Genomic DNA, 15467 nt, shown 5'->3' with positions numbered 1-15467 from the left:
TGGGTAAATCTTGGGACTGGATTTTATGATCCCACCGCTGGCATAATGGAGGGAGCCATCCCCCCAATCACGTGGCAGATGTTGGCGAAGGTCTTTGGCACTTTGGCAGGCTGCCAGCCCTGTATTTTGTCTCTCCAAGCAATGAGCAGCAGCCTATTAAATGAACACCTCTGTGGTTTGCAATAAATTTGTGACTCAGCAAGCAGCAACCCGCACCCCCCCACCCCCCCCCCGAGCATCATTCTGACCATGTCAGAGCAAGGGTAGCCCCATCCCCCATTTACGAGCAAGCCCTTACAATTCCCCTCCTTTCACACACAGGCCCTTGCAGAGCTCTACCCCCATTCAAACACAAGCCCCTTGCAGACTTCCCCTCCCCCCCACCCCACCCCTTTCACACACAGGCCCCTTGCAGACTTAGCATATCGGCAATGGCTGTTGCAAAGCCCACTTACTCTTAAAAAAAACTCACATGAGATTACCTTCCTTTTTATGGCACTGAGGACTCTTGCCTTTGTGGCGCCACCTTTTGAAAGTTGAGAAACTGAAGGCACAGGAGTGCCGCACATCACGTACAAAATTGAGAATCCTTCGTTGGATTGTGGGAAATGAGATTCAAATTTATTTAAAACAGTATTTATAACATTTAAATGATGATTCCGTCACATCGGGGCATCAGTGCCGCCATGGTACTTCGCCGCCTCCAACAAAATCGGCAAACAGCGTTACGGTGCCAAGTTCCATGGCAGACGGCTCTGCGCTGATTTTCCGTCCCCCCACACTAACGAACCTGCCTCCGACAATAGAACGAAATTCAGCCTCCCTGGATATGTTAGTATCTGAAACTTGAAATATAAACAAATTAATGGGAACATGGATTTAAACTGATGTGTGGCCTCCCAGCTTCTACAGTATGCATCTATGCAAACCAGGAAGACGAGATTCGTTAACATCCCAAGTTAGTGGGTAAGGACCCTGCCCAATCGGATACTAAACCATAGAGACCAGACATGTCCCCAGTTGAACTTTTAGTCTGTGCTGAGGTAGCTGATTCTCCCTGTGGCAGAAATTTGGTCCTACAATTAAACACCGCTTCCTTGGGTCTACAGAGGAGGAAATGAGCCAATGGAGTTACTCACGATTGATCTTCATTCTGGAAAGCATATATGTATATGAGAATGTTGGGTGCCAACAGAAACAAAGTCAGCTGTAATGATACACGCCACCACCACCCTCCCTCTCACCACCACCACCCCACCCCCCAACTCTCAAAGTAAACTGGCTTCTGACATTCAATATCTGGGATAACAGATGAATAAGGGCCAGTTGGAACCAGATCATATGGAACAGCATCAATGGAACCATGGTTCAGCATGCATCAGTACCTTCAGAAGGCAAAAACTGAGAATTATAAAAGGATATAATGGACTGCTCATTGGTTTATTAAAGAATTATTTAGTTATTTGCAGTTGGTCTATATTAAAAGTTTACAACCTTCAATAGTAACATATTATAACAAATACATGTCTAAGGTGTCTCACTGTATTTTCTATTTTAAAGGCATATGCTAAGTAAAGGTGGAAGTCTAATTATTAGACATGCTTCCCAGAAGGATTCTGGAGTTTATACCTGCCTGGCCAGTAACCCTGCAGGGACAGACAGAGAAGCATCCATTCTCACCTACATAGGTTAGTGCAAAAGTCCTTGTATTTCTGTGTATAACAATGTAAAGAGTTAAAAAGTAAACTCTCTCATCCTATGCACCCAGCAGGGAGTCATGTTTGAACAGAAAATGGATTAACAAATTGGATCTAACTTGGATGCAAATTCCCTCTGAGGGTGGCTTCAAACTGGGAATGCAGAATTTACCGTTATACATAGGATTACAGATGGAATAGGATGTGTTGCAGGCTGCCGTGCAAATAAAAGGTTCTAGTTGGGTCATATAGCCAAATACGAGGGGCTTAGGTCATCATTAGCAAATTCACCAAGCTGCATTAAAATCCAGTACTGTCTCTTATTTGAGAAATAATGAGGGAGCTCTGACTAACGGAAGGAAAAGTCGGTATCACAGAAACTATTCGCCTGAATTTGCTGGAAACTTGCACCATTGTAATGAGGCATTAAATATGTGTACCAGTATTTAAACACAAAAGTTCCAAGAAATAATGGAGTAAGTGAGTTATGTCATTAATTGCATTGCCCCATAATTTTCTGGGACATTAGCACCATTGGGTCAATACCCTTGTCTAAACTGAAAGAAGTTTATTTTCAGTACTCGCCCCTCCAGTGCAGTAAATCGCATTCGCCAATTTGTTGGATTAATGCCATAGGCACTTAAACTTAAAGATAATGGCGTGCATGACCTGGGATTGATGTGTTTCATGACTCTTACCTCTGGGAGACCAACAAAGAGCCCTTTAAAACTGTGGAGCTTCACCCTGGCAGGTTGGAAATTGTTCTGTGTTTTTTTAAATCTTATTTTCTCAGCTTTGGCAGTCTTTCCTTGCCTGTTTTTCCAGCCAGAGTCCTGTTAGTGTCTGAAGGCAGTTCTTTTCAGGACCACCACCTCCCCACCACCTCTTTCTATGTGTTAAGAAGGCAAAAGCATTGCAATGTCCTATCCATGGGCCATTCCTCTATTTTTGATTATCATGAAAGACCTGAAGGAAGAGCAGAGGGAGGAGGTGTGGCACTTGAGGCACCAAGTCTGGCGACTGAACCAAACTCACCATATGGTGATGCCAAACCTCAATTTCAATGGCTCTGGTTCTTGCAGAAGACGTTTTGGAAATTGTAACATCAGCCAAGGAGCTGTGAGGACTTGTGTTCAACAGATGATGGATGCCCTCTTCTGCAGGGCACCTGACTTCATTAAATACACCAAATCCTCAGCAGAGCAAAGAGACAGGGTCATCAAATTCCACAATATTTCTCAGTGCTTTGGTCACCTCCCTCCATGCCTCCTGGCTCACTTTGAATGGAGTACTCTCCCTTGGAGTCCCCAATAACCAACAGCAGTCTTGCTGATGTGGACCTCATCTAATAATGCATGCAGGTCTTCATCTCCAAAATTCTGCAACCTTTTCTTCACATCCTTTTTTGTGACATGCCTGTAGAAAAGATGATGTGCAGACACTAGAAAATACTTCTTGCAACATTTTAAATGTTTTAAGTTGATTTCAGATGTTGCAGCTCATTTACCAATGAGTGCCAAGCCTCAGTCTGAGTTTATGGCATCTGTTCTTCAACAGCCATGATAAGCCATCGACTGCACTGTGAACAAGGTCCTTAACTCATCATTGAACTCACAGTACCATAGCCAGATTGGCAATTTTCAACCTAAGTATAGTGCAAGAAGAATGGAGAGTGCAAATGTCCAATTAACGGCGTAAGTCACGCCTCGCACCGTTCCAGCAAATTCAAGCCCATTATTGTTGCAAATGTGATACTGGAAAATTACATAAGATCTGCTTGACTATGTAGACATCTGAACCACTTTCTCTTCTGAAAGAAGCCACTCAATGTCCCCAAAGAACATATTAGGTGACAAGTGTTAATTCCTTCTCCTCTGGTATCATTCATTAAGGTTCAAATTCCGATGTATGTATTCGGAAAACTGGTTAGCTTTATGTACTGGTTGAGAAGATCAATAGATTGATGAGGGATTCAGGTGTGTTCCATAAACCATGAATGTGTCGTACACCGTGAGAATGATACTTGAACAATTTATCTATTTATTGGAACCATGAGATATGTTACTACCTGGCAGTTATGGCAAGGTTAGTTTTCTATATAACGTAAAAGCACGCACTATTTCACAAAGACTGGTAGTGTAATTGAGCAGTTTCCTGATGTCAATTATGTGATTGTGAAAATTAAGTTGTAGATGTACTAGGTGAATTATAGGAAAGTATCATGAGACATATGACTCATTGTGAGAATACAAGCTTTTATTTCACTGAATGTTATAAGTAAATAGGATATGCTGTGTAATATGCAGTTAGATTTCCGGTCACAGCAGACATTGAGCGCACAGTTGGCAGAGCATTCAGGACATCCACCCGCTGACACTAACGAGTGCCCAACTAATTTTCATTACCATTCTGTCAGCAAGATATTCATGCAATTTGAGCAGCTCCCTGGTTGGATGGGAGCCTGGAAGGAGTATTACTGCTCCTTTCCAACCCAACAAAAGTTATATTCAGATCTTAATTTTTTGATCTGTTATTGAGTGGTCTGCAGTAGTCTTTCTAAGGAATGCTGATTGGACCAGTCAACAACAAGTTCCAACTGCTGTTACTTCAAAATTGTTCCAAGCCTCCTACTGATTTCAGAGGGTGCTGATTTACATGGGCTAAAGAGGTGGAAAAAGTACATGGGGAAAGAAAAAAAACTACATAAAATGGTGGAAATGCATAGTGGGTCTGTCAGGATCTGAAAAAAATAAACATAGGTCAACATTTTGAATTCGAATGAACAATCTCACCTGAAACGCTATCTTTCTCTTTCAGATGTTTGTAGGCTTGTTGAGCATTTCCAGTTTTTACTTCAGGCCTCCAGTATTCGTAGCTATTTTAGGCAAAAAATTGCAACAAATCCTTGTTTTATATCATATTTTTAGTTTTATTCTCAAGATGTCAAAAAGATGTCCCCAAAAGTATTCAACCCTATGATGGGGAAAATTCAATTCTGGACTTCCAGTTCTCATTTCAAATTTAGAGTTAGTTTGTGTATTTTTAATTTAAAAATACCAATCAATATGAACAGTTATTCATGCTGAGATTCAAATAAAATAACTTATGGAATATCAAAGAGAACAATGGGGACTAAATTACACAATGATCTTGTCCTTGTGCTATTTTTGTTCAAGAGTAAGTACAGATCTATGCCAGTAAAAACAATTTGATAGAGGGGAAAAAGGGATGGTTTTCATTTTATGTTCTGAAAGATGTGCATGTAGGCATTGTAATTTGTCATTTTTCTTTTCCTCAGAGGCTCCAAAGGTCACTGTTACCCAAAAGGAAATACTAATTGGCCTTGGTGACACTTCACTTCTGGAATGCAGAACCACTGGTGTTCCAGAGCCAGAGGTCAAATGGTTCAAAGGTGAGAGGAACAGCCGAACTGAAATGTCCTATGAGATTATGCACTTCAGAAAAACTAGTTAGAAGTGTGCACTTGAGAGCTGCTTGAACTGCTGTTACAAGTGTCATTATAAGTCAGGAAACAACGTGTGGTAATTATTTATCCGTCTGAAAATAAGAGCTTTGGGGATTTTGATGATCTTCAAGTACTTTCAGTAATGCATACTTTGTTCTTGACTTTTTCTTAGTACCTTTGATTTAATTTGATGTACACTTATGACACTAAATCAAAGGCCCTGTGCAATATCAGTCCATTGGATCAGTCTATTTTCATATGTCAACATTGTCCTAAAATAAAATACACACTGGTTGTATTAATTGCCTACAAGTATAGATAGATAATCTTCTGTAAGGAAGCAAGTAATGATTGACCAAAAATGACTCTAAACTTATGAGGGAACTGCAACTTAATCTTTGCTATTTACATCATTTGTAGGTGTTTCTACATTTTGCTTATGCAATCATTCAGCGAATAGATGTGAGGAGAGAACTTCACTGATAAACTATGCAAATTTAAATTTCGGAACTTCGGAAGAAGGGTCACTGACCCGAAACGTTAACTCTGCTTCTCTTTCCACAGATGCTGCCAGACCTGCTGAGTGGTTCCAGCATTTCTCGTTTTTATTTCATATTTCCAGCACCCGCAGTATTTTGCTTTTATTTTATTGTATTATAAGCTAATGGTTTCCCATTTTCCACTGTATGGGTGCTGCCTGCTACTGCACATCCCCGTTAGTTGGAAGGGTCGTGTGCTCTGGGTCATAGATGCCACAGCTGTTGTCAATGCAACTGGATGTCAGATGATATAACCTCGACAGTATGAATTGTGTTTGTTCCAGTTAAATGAAAAATCATACTTATGTGGATAGACTAGAGAAGCAGCGTTGTTCTTACTGCAGAAAAGGCTAAGGGGAGATTTGATATAGGTGTTTAAAATCATGAAGGGTTTGGACAGAGTAATTAAAGGGAAACTATTTCCAATGGCTGAAGGGTCGATAACCAGTGGGCATAGATTTAAGGTGATTCACAAAAAAAACAGAAGCGACATGAGGAACAGTTTCTTTATGCAATGAATGGTTAGGATTTGGAATGTGCCACCTGATAGGGTGGTGGATACAGATTTAATAGTAACCTGCAAAAGGGAATTAGATAAATACTTTAAGGAGAAAAAAAACTGCAGAGGTATGGGGAAAGAAAGGGGAAATGGGACTAATTAGATTGCTCTTCGAAAGAGCTGGTGCAGATTCAATGGCCTGAATGGTCTCCTTCTGTGCTGTACCATTCTCTGATTTCCCCAGCAAGAGATAAAATGCATCTGTACCCACATAGATACAGCATTTGGTGAGAATAGAATAAGTTTGACTTCTCGTGCTGAAGTGAAAGGGAATTCCAAGACATCATATTCTGACTTCACAGTGGCAGTCAACTACTTGAACCATCCATTAGCTTCCTAAAAAACTTTGTTAAACTACAGTAGAAGGAAACCCATTGGTATTGCCAGAGACCATTTTTCACTGGCACAACCTACCATTCAGTATAATATGAAAATATAATTAATTATTTAAGTAACTGAGCAAATCATATATCAATATTATAAATTGTTTGATGGTCCATCTTGTTTAAGTACTTAAGCTTCTGCAAATTATTATTTATAAGAAAAACTTAAGAACTGTTACACTCGTATGAGAATAAACTATTTTTAAAAGGGCTAATGCTGATGACTAAATTTTCATTTGAGTGATCATTCAGCAAAGTTGGAACAGGATATCTGAAATGTGTGGAGTTTTTGTTATTCTGGACTAATCAAAAAGTGGACTGTGTAATCAACATGTTTAAAGTCCCACTGGCACTTCTATCTGGCATTTCCACTAGTCTGAATTTGAGAAAATAAATCTGCTAGATTTATGAGTACAAAGAGGGTAGTCAGTCTGTGATGTGCCAAGAGCGAGAGCTAGTAAGAAAATCTACAGAAAACACATGCTTAGGGTACACTTAAAAACTAATTGTGAAAACTCTGTTTTTTTAAATATAACCTGGTTGTATATCAACTTTAAAGCCCTAGAACAGAGTAAAAGAGAAATCAGCATGCCGATAGTAGCAGGTTTGAATGTCCTAAGTTGTAGATATACAATGGTGTTGAAAGGCCCAAACTACATTTTGTTCCATTAATGAATCTGGAGTTTGGATTTTATAGAGCTACTTTGGGAGTTATTACATAGAAACTTAGGAATGTACAGGACTGGAACAGATCATTCTGGTCCATCTGACTGGCCCCAGAGTTCAAAAGCAGAATATATTGTTCACTAACTATATCCCTTGATTGATTTTCTCATCAGAGACCTATCCAACTCAACTTGAACATAATATCTGCTCTGTCCATTCACCTTCCCTCTTCTGAGCTTCAATTAGTGCCCTTCCCTCCCTTGTCGGTGTTTTCCAGACCACGCCAAAAAGCTTGCTCAGTGAATGGCCTTAAGAATGTTGAATATGTCAATAAAATCTTCAGTCTTTGATATTAACAGAATTGGCGGCTGGAATTTTACAAAGCTCCCCACATCAGGCTCCATGGCAGGGGTGAGTGGGGGGGGTGCTGGTGGGTGGTGGCTGGAGGATTGTTCCGGCAGCGGCCCGCCACGGAGCCCAATGCCTGGAGGGCCGGGCCCGATCTTCCCGGTGGCAGCGAAGCTCCGTGGCGACGGGACCAAGATTAAAATATTCAAATCAGCAGAATGCATAAAATTTGAATAAAATAATAAAATCAAAAAATAAATCTGAATAAGTTTGAATAAAATTGATTCCAATCTTACCGTCGGGCAGCGATCTTCTGAGTGGCAGCCGGCACTTACACACCTTCACTTTCCCATCCGGGGAAAGCAGGTGTCGCAGTGGCGGGAAAGGGGGAACTTAAGATTTTTAGTGTGGTTGCGGGGTGGGGGGAACGGGGTCAAATTTACATCATTAGTGTAGGGGATGGTTAGAATGTGTGACCTGTGCACTTTGTTCAGCTTGGGGGAGGGGGAAGGTCAAGTGAGGAAGGTAAGTGCGTTAGAGGTGAGGGGAGAAGGCAAATAATGAATTTTATTGTTATTGGGGGGTGGGAAAGTGGCAACAGATTTTTAATCAGTACAGTGCAGGCGGGGGGTGGGGGGGGGGGGTGGCGGGGGTACTTAAAAATTTTTAATTAGCCGGCAGGGCTTTAAGAAAAGGCGCCAGTGCCTGCACACAGGCGGCTGATGCCATTGCCAGCGTCAGAGAGCCCGCCCCCTCCACGTGATTGGGGTAGGGGGTGGCCCAACCAGCATATTATTGTGGGCCACCGCAAGGAAGGTTGCGGTGGCATGGCGGCGCACGGACCGCACATGTGGCCCACTATATTTTTCCGGGTGCGTGCATAAAATCAAGCCCAGCTTTTGCGGTCATCCTTTGGAGCTCAGTTTTCCAATGCCAGATATCAGATCGATCTCTCTCTGCTGCAATGTTTCCACTACCATGGTGACCCGGCTGCACACAGTACTGCAGATAGGGATGAATTGATGTCCTGTGTGGATTCCAGGATCATGTCTTCTGATTTGTATTCCATTCCATGCACTATGCAACCTACTCCCTTTTTGCTTTATTTAATGCTGCTTCACACTGCATGGATAACTTTAATGATCTATCTATGAATTACCTCAAATAATTTTCTTGTGCTGAATTCTATAGACTGTTTACAGACCTAATGTTTATTCTGTTTTCCTAGTCTCGTGCCTTTGCACTTGTTGATATTAAATTTCATTTGCCATTTTTCAGCACAGCTTCCTGATTTGCAGCTGATGAGCCTTCTCTTCATTGTTTACAAATCCCTCTTACCTTGGTGTCATCAGCAAAATTCTGTGCCCACTTCCAAATAATTCATACACAACAAAAGTTCCAGCAATAATCCCTGGAACACTGCACAAGCCACTTCCTGTCACTTTGATCATCTCATTTAATGCAGCCATTTGCCAATAACACTTAAATAAGTACCGACCTATTTTATGTCTTACCCATCTCAAGCATGATCCCCAGATGAGTTTACTGGCAGATGAAGTTCTGCGATACTTTTAGCAACCAGCCATCAGGAATGGCCAGTGGTTAATGATTGACCAACTGATTATCCCTGAGTTCACTGCATCTCCAATTGGCTTTCCAGACATCGATTCCCATTGTGTTGGAAATTATGAATTGTCTGAACTTGCCTCCAACCCATCATGGTGCATTGGGTTAGTGCTTTAGTGCACTATTACGCTGCACCATGTGGCTGCCTCTGTACAAACATCTATATCCAATAAAACTACCCAGGAACAGCTTGATTGAAAAACACACCTCGCAGCCTCACATCTTCCCCTCTCTGCAACAATACATGTCTGGCTCTTGTCAGTCACCAGTCAAAGATATGCAACCCTTTCATGATCATAAGATCACAATCTCTGTGATTTAAGATTTTTTGATTTACACAGCAGAAATTTCCCACAATTAATGCCTTTATTATTATCTCCTACCTTTTTCATAAATTTGAGGATTTTCTTTATGAATTATAACACATTTTTGAAAATTGTTTTTGTATGTTCTTGTAAGAAAAAAGACAGTTCTTATTAGTGGCAGTTTTGACAGATTTGCTTGCCAGCTAAAAGAAAGTGAGCAAATGTTGGCCAAGCATTTATTGCCCAAATGTTGCATTCATTTGTCCAAGGAAACTTGACAAAAGCTAGTGTAGACTCCTGTAGCCCAGGCATGCCATTCTCGTCCTTTTAGCCTGCTCTAGCTGCAAGGATGGACAAGCATGCTGTAAACTCGCCAATAACTCTCAGCACTGATTTAACCAGTGGGAGACATATTAACCATACAACAGATGGAGTTTGCTAGTTCCTTGAGAAAAGAGACTCCTCTGTCCAGGTAAGAACATGCAAAATGCTAATGACACAATTGCATCATTATGCTCAAAAAAGGTTGAAGATAGTGGGTGATATTTCTCTGCCCATTGCATATTTACTTGTTCCTAGTTTTTTAACATACATTTTCTGTGACTTCAGGTGATCTTGAGCTGAGTCCTTCCAATTTTCTGAGCATTGATACTCGTCAAGGTATTCTGAAAATTCAGGGAACCCAGGATCTCGATGCTGGAGACTATACCTGTGTGGCCATAAATGATGCAGGAAGAGCATCTGGTCAGGTCACATTGGATGTTGGTTGTAGGTTTCTATAACAAATTCATTATTTACTTTTATTGAGATTTTGGTTGCTGCCATGCTGCTTTGTAATGGTGTTTTCTTCCTCATATAACCTTTCACCTGTACTGTTTTAGATTTTCAAAGATTATTTCCTGAGAACCATTTCTTTCCATCCATCACCCAAGAATAACCTTTCCACAGCTTGCTTGCACAGGGCTCCTATGATATTCAATCTAGTATGTTCAATTTTTGTGAAAACAATGAAGGAATCAATCCTGAAATTTTACAAATATTCCACATTCCCAAAGAATATTTTTCCACAACTGCATAGAAGTTGCACAGTTTTTGAAAATCTTGCCCAATTTTTAAAAACTTGTCCAATTTAAAAAAAAAAATACAATTTTACTTCTGGAAATAAATTAAATTCTACAACCACCACAGTTTTACAAGTTAAATTGTATATTGAGATTAAGGATACTTGCATGAAAAAAATGTGCTGTAAATGTTGCTATTAACAGACTAACATTTGAATATACTAAGGACAATAGGAATATTTGCATTCACCAATTTAAAAAATGGAGGCCTTAAAATTACTAGGTCTAGAGAGGGCAGAAAGGCCGATTTCCAAATTAGGCATGGACCCTGGTTATGCCGGAATTGCCTAATTGGAGTAGTAACATTAAAGCAACAGGCCAGGTTAGCAGCTAAAAATCAAAACTTTGTTCCAGATCGCTTAAACTACTAATGAACATAGCCATGGGGGAACTACTAGTTGCAAAAGAAGATACAAGAATGAGAAAAGGTCATATGGCCCAACAAAGATTATCCTTCCCATTTCTAAACCTAATTTGTTAAATAAAACACAGTAAAGATGGCAGGGCAGGTGATGTGTTGCAGCTGTAGCATGTAGAAGTTGGTGGACACCTGTGTGATTCACAGCAATCACATCTGCAGTAAGTGTCTGCAGCTTGAGGAATTTCAGCTCAGAGATGATGAGTTGGAGTCTGAGCTTTGGACACTACGATGCATCAGGGAGGGGAAAAGTTATCTGGACACTTTGTTCAAGGAGAGAGTCAAACTCCTTCGGCTAGGTACTTCAGATTTGGTCTGTGGTCAGGGACAGGATGGGGTGACTATGATTGATGCAGGTACGGGGATCCAGAAGGTTGCACTGGAAGAGACATAGCTCTTGCATTTGTCCAACTGGTTCGAGGTTCTTGCAACTTGTGTGGATGAGAGCAGGGGCAGCAGGGAGGATGAGCAAACTGACCATAGCACCGTGGTGCAGGGGGCCATTCAACTGTGGGGAGTTAAAAGGAATGTAGTTATAGTAGGGGATGGTATAGTTAGTGGGATAGATACGGTTCTCTGCAGCCGAGAGAGTGAGTCCCGAAGACTGTGTTGCCTAGCCAGTGCCAGGGTTAAGGACATCGCCTCGGGGCTGGAGAGGAACTTGGAGTGGAAGGGGAAGGATACAGTTGTCGTTGTCCACCTGGGTACCAACAACATAGGTAGGACTAAGAAAGAGGTTCTGCTGAGGGAGTATCAGCAGCCAGGGGCTAAATTAAAAAGCAGAACCATAAAGATAATAGTCTCTGGATTACTACCTGAGCCACAAGCAAATTGGCGTAGGGTAAATAAGATCAGAGGGTTGAATGTGTGTCTCAAAGATTGGTGTGGGAGAAGTGGGTTTCAATTCATGGGGCACTGGCACCAGTACTGAGGAAAAAGGAGGCTGTACTGATGGGACGACTTTTACCTGAACTGCACAGGGACCAGTGTCCTGGCAAATCGTATAAAAAGGGCGATAGAGGGGCTTTAAACTAAATAGTGGGGGTGAGGATTCACATGATGGGAAATATGGAAAGTTAGAGAAAGGACAAGGAAACAGTGCAAAGTAATGATACAGGTTTTGAGAATCAGAGTGTGACAGGAAGGGACAGAGCGTAGAAACATGACAGTGCACCAGCAAATAAGGTCAGAGTAGGGGAAAACGGTAAGATGACAGAATTAAAGGCTCTTTATCTGAATTCTCACAGCATTCGTAACAAGTTGGATGAATTGATAGCACAAATAGAAATAAATGAGTAAGATATGGTATCCATTACAGACACATAGTTGTAAGGTTGCCAAGGCTGGGATCGAAATATTCAAGGGCATTTGACATTTCGGAATGACAGGAGGAAAGGAAAAGTAGATGGGTTAACCCTGTTAATAAAGGATGAGATCAATGCAATAGTGAGAAATGATTTTGGGGTTTGGAAGATCAAGATGTAGTATCAGTTTGGGAAGAGATAAGCAACAGCAGAGGAAAGAAGTCACTGGTGGGAGCAGTTTATAGGCCCCCTACCAGTAGCTACAAAGTAGGGCAGAGGATACATCAAGAAATAATGGGGACTTGCAAGAAAGGTACAGCAATAATCATGGGTGATTTTAATCTTCACATCAATTGGACACATCAAATTGGCAAAGGTAGCCTGGATCATGAATTCATTGGGTATATTCAGCATAGTTTCTTAGAACAATACATTCTAGCACCTATGAGGGAACAGGCTATTTTGGAACTGGTGATATGTAATGAAACAGGATTAATGAAATGCCTCATAGTAAAGGATCCTCTAGGCAAGAACGATCATAACACGATAGAATGTCACATTCAATTTGAGAGTGAGAAATGTGGGTCCATAACAGGTGTCTTAAACTTTAATTAAAACAATTACAAGTAGATGAAGACAGAATTGGTTAAAGTGGACTGGGAAATAGCTTAAAAGGTAAGATGGTAGAGAAGCAGTGGCAGACATTTAAGGAGATATTTCATAACTCTCAACAAAGATATATTCAATTGCCGCGCCCCTAGCCAAGCTGTTCCAGTGCAGCTACAACACTGGCATCTACGCTGCAATGTGGAAAATTGCCCAGGTATGTCCTGTACACAAAAAGCAGGATAAGTCCAACCCGGCCAATTACCACCCCATCAGCCTACTCTCAATCATCAGTAAAGCGATGGAAGGTGTTATCAACAGTGCCATCAAGTGGCACTCGCTTAACAATAACTTGCTCAGTTTCGGTTCCGCCAGGTCCACTCAGCTCCTGACCTCATTACAGCCTTGGTTCAAACATGGACAAAAGAGCTGAACTCAAGAGGTGAGGTGAGAGTGACTGCTCTTGACATCAAGGCAGCATTTGACCGAGTATGGCATCAAGGAGCCCTAGCAAAACTGAGGTCAATGGGAATCAGGGGGAAAAACCCTCCACTGGCGGGAGTCATACCTAGCGCAAAGGAAGATGGTTGTGGTTGTTGGAGGTCAATCATCTGAGCTCCAGGACATCACTGCAGGAGTTCCTCAGGGTAGTGTCCTAGGCCCAACCATCTTCAGCTGCTTCATCAATGACCTTCCTTCAATCATAAGGTCAGAAGTGGGGATGTTCGCTGATTATTGCACAATGTTCAGCACCATTCGTGACTCCTCAGATACTAAAGCAGTCCGTGTAGAAATGCAGCAAGACCTGGACAATATCCAGGTTTGGGCTGATAAGTGGCAAGTAATATTTGTGCCATGACCAACTCCAACAAGAGAGAATCTAACCATCTCCCCTTGACATTCAACGGCATTACCATCGCTGAATCCTAGGGGCTACCATTGACCAGAAACTGAACTGGAGTAGCCAAATAAATACCGTGGCTACAAGAGCAGGTCAGAGGCTAGGAAACCTGAGGCGAGTAACTCACCTCCTGACTCCCCAAAGCCTGTCCACCATCTACAAGGCACAAGTCAGGAGTGTGATGGAATACTCTCCACTTGCCTGGCTGGGTGCAGCTCCAACAACACTCAAGAAGCTCGGCATCATCCAGGACAAAGCAGCCCGCTTGATTGGCACCCCATCTACAAACTTTTACTCCCTCCATCACCGACGCACAATGGCAGCAGTGTGTACTATCTACAAGATGCACTTCAGCATTGCACCAAGGCTCCTTGGACAGCACTTTCCAAACCCGTGACCTCTACCAAGTAGAAGGACAAGGGCAGCAAATGCATGGGAACACCACCACCTGCAAGTTCCCCTCCAAGTCACACACCTTCCTGACTTGGAACTATATCGCCGTTCCTTCACTGTCACTGGGTCAAAATCCTGGAACTCCCTTCCTAACAGCACTGTGGGTGTACCTACCCCACATGGACTGCAGCGGTTCAAGAAGGCAGCTCACCACCACCTTCTCGAGGGCAATTAAGGATGGACAATAAATGCTGGCTGGTCAGCGACACCCACATCCCATGAATGAATAAAAAAAAAATGAAGAAAGACTACCAGAAGGATACACCAACTGTGGCTAACCTCAGAAAATTAAGGGTAGTATCAAATTGAAAGAATAGGTGTAAAATGCTGCGAAGATTAGTGGTAGGCCGGAAGGTTGGGAAAATTTTAGAAACCAGCAAAGGATAACCAAAAAAGAAAATAAAGAGGAAGAAATTGGAGTATGAGAGAAAACTAGCAAGAAATATAAAAGGAGACAATAAAAGCTTCTACAAATATATAAAAAGCAAAAGAGTAGCTAAAGTGAGCATTGGTTCCTTTGAGGGTGAGTCTGGGGAATTAATAATGGGAAATTAAGGAACTGGCAGAGACTTTGAACAAGTATTATGTAACGTCTTTACAGTTGAAGACACAAAAAGCATCCCAAAAATAGTAGAAAATGAGGAGGTAAAAGGGAGGAACTTAAAACAATTACTATCACCAGAGAAAAAGTAATGGGAATACTAATGGGACTAAAGGCTGACAAGTCCCCTGGAACTAATGGCCTGCATCCAAGCGTCTTAAAGGAAGTGACTGCAGAGATAATGGATGCATTGGTTATAATCTTCCAAAACTCTCCAGATTCTGGAAAGGTCCCAGCGAATTGGAAAACTGCAAATGTAACACCTCTATTCAAGAAAGGAGGGAGACTGAAAGCTGGTAACTGTAGGCCAGTTAGCCTAATGTGGATCATTGGGAAAATGCTAGAATCCATTATTAAAGCGGTAGCAGCAAGACATCTAGAAAATAACAATACAATCAGGCAGAGTCAACATGGTTTTGTGAAAGGGAAATTGTGTTTGACAAATTTATTAGAGTTCTTTGAGAATGTAACAAG

The 15467-nt window shown here is 41.6% G+C and overlaps 1 protein-coding gene across 2 annotated transcripts in view; it reads left to right on the top strand.

Annotated features, from left to right (window-relative positions):
- Positions 1 to 15467, top strand: part of hmcn1 (hemicentin 1) — a 740737-nt gene that overhangs the window by 268298 nt on the left and 456972 nt on the right. For both annotated transcript variants that reach the window (XM_068037415.1, XM_068037414.1), the window contains exons 13-15: positions 1561 to 1688; positions 4996 to 5109; positions 10199 to 10357. In XM_068037415.1, the coding sequence (XP_067893516.1) occupies positions 1561 to 1688; positions 4996 to 5109; positions 10199 to 10357 (401 nt within the window). The remainder of the gene's footprint in view (positions 1 to 1560; positions 1689 to 4995; positions 5110 to 10198; positions 10358 to 15467) is intronic.

The sequence above is a fragment of the Heterodontus francisci genome, chromosome 8, assembly GCF_036365525.1.
Source record: "Heterodontus francisci isolate sHetFra1 chromosome 8, sHetFra1.hap1, whole genome shotgun sequence".
NCBI classification, from domain to species: Eukaryota; Metazoa; Chordata; class Chondrichthyes; order Heterodontiformes; family Heterodontidae; genus Heterodontus; species Heterodontus francisci.
The sequence above is the reverse complement of the archived record's forward strand: the minus strand, read 5'-3'. Positions and strand labels throughout refer to the sequence as shown.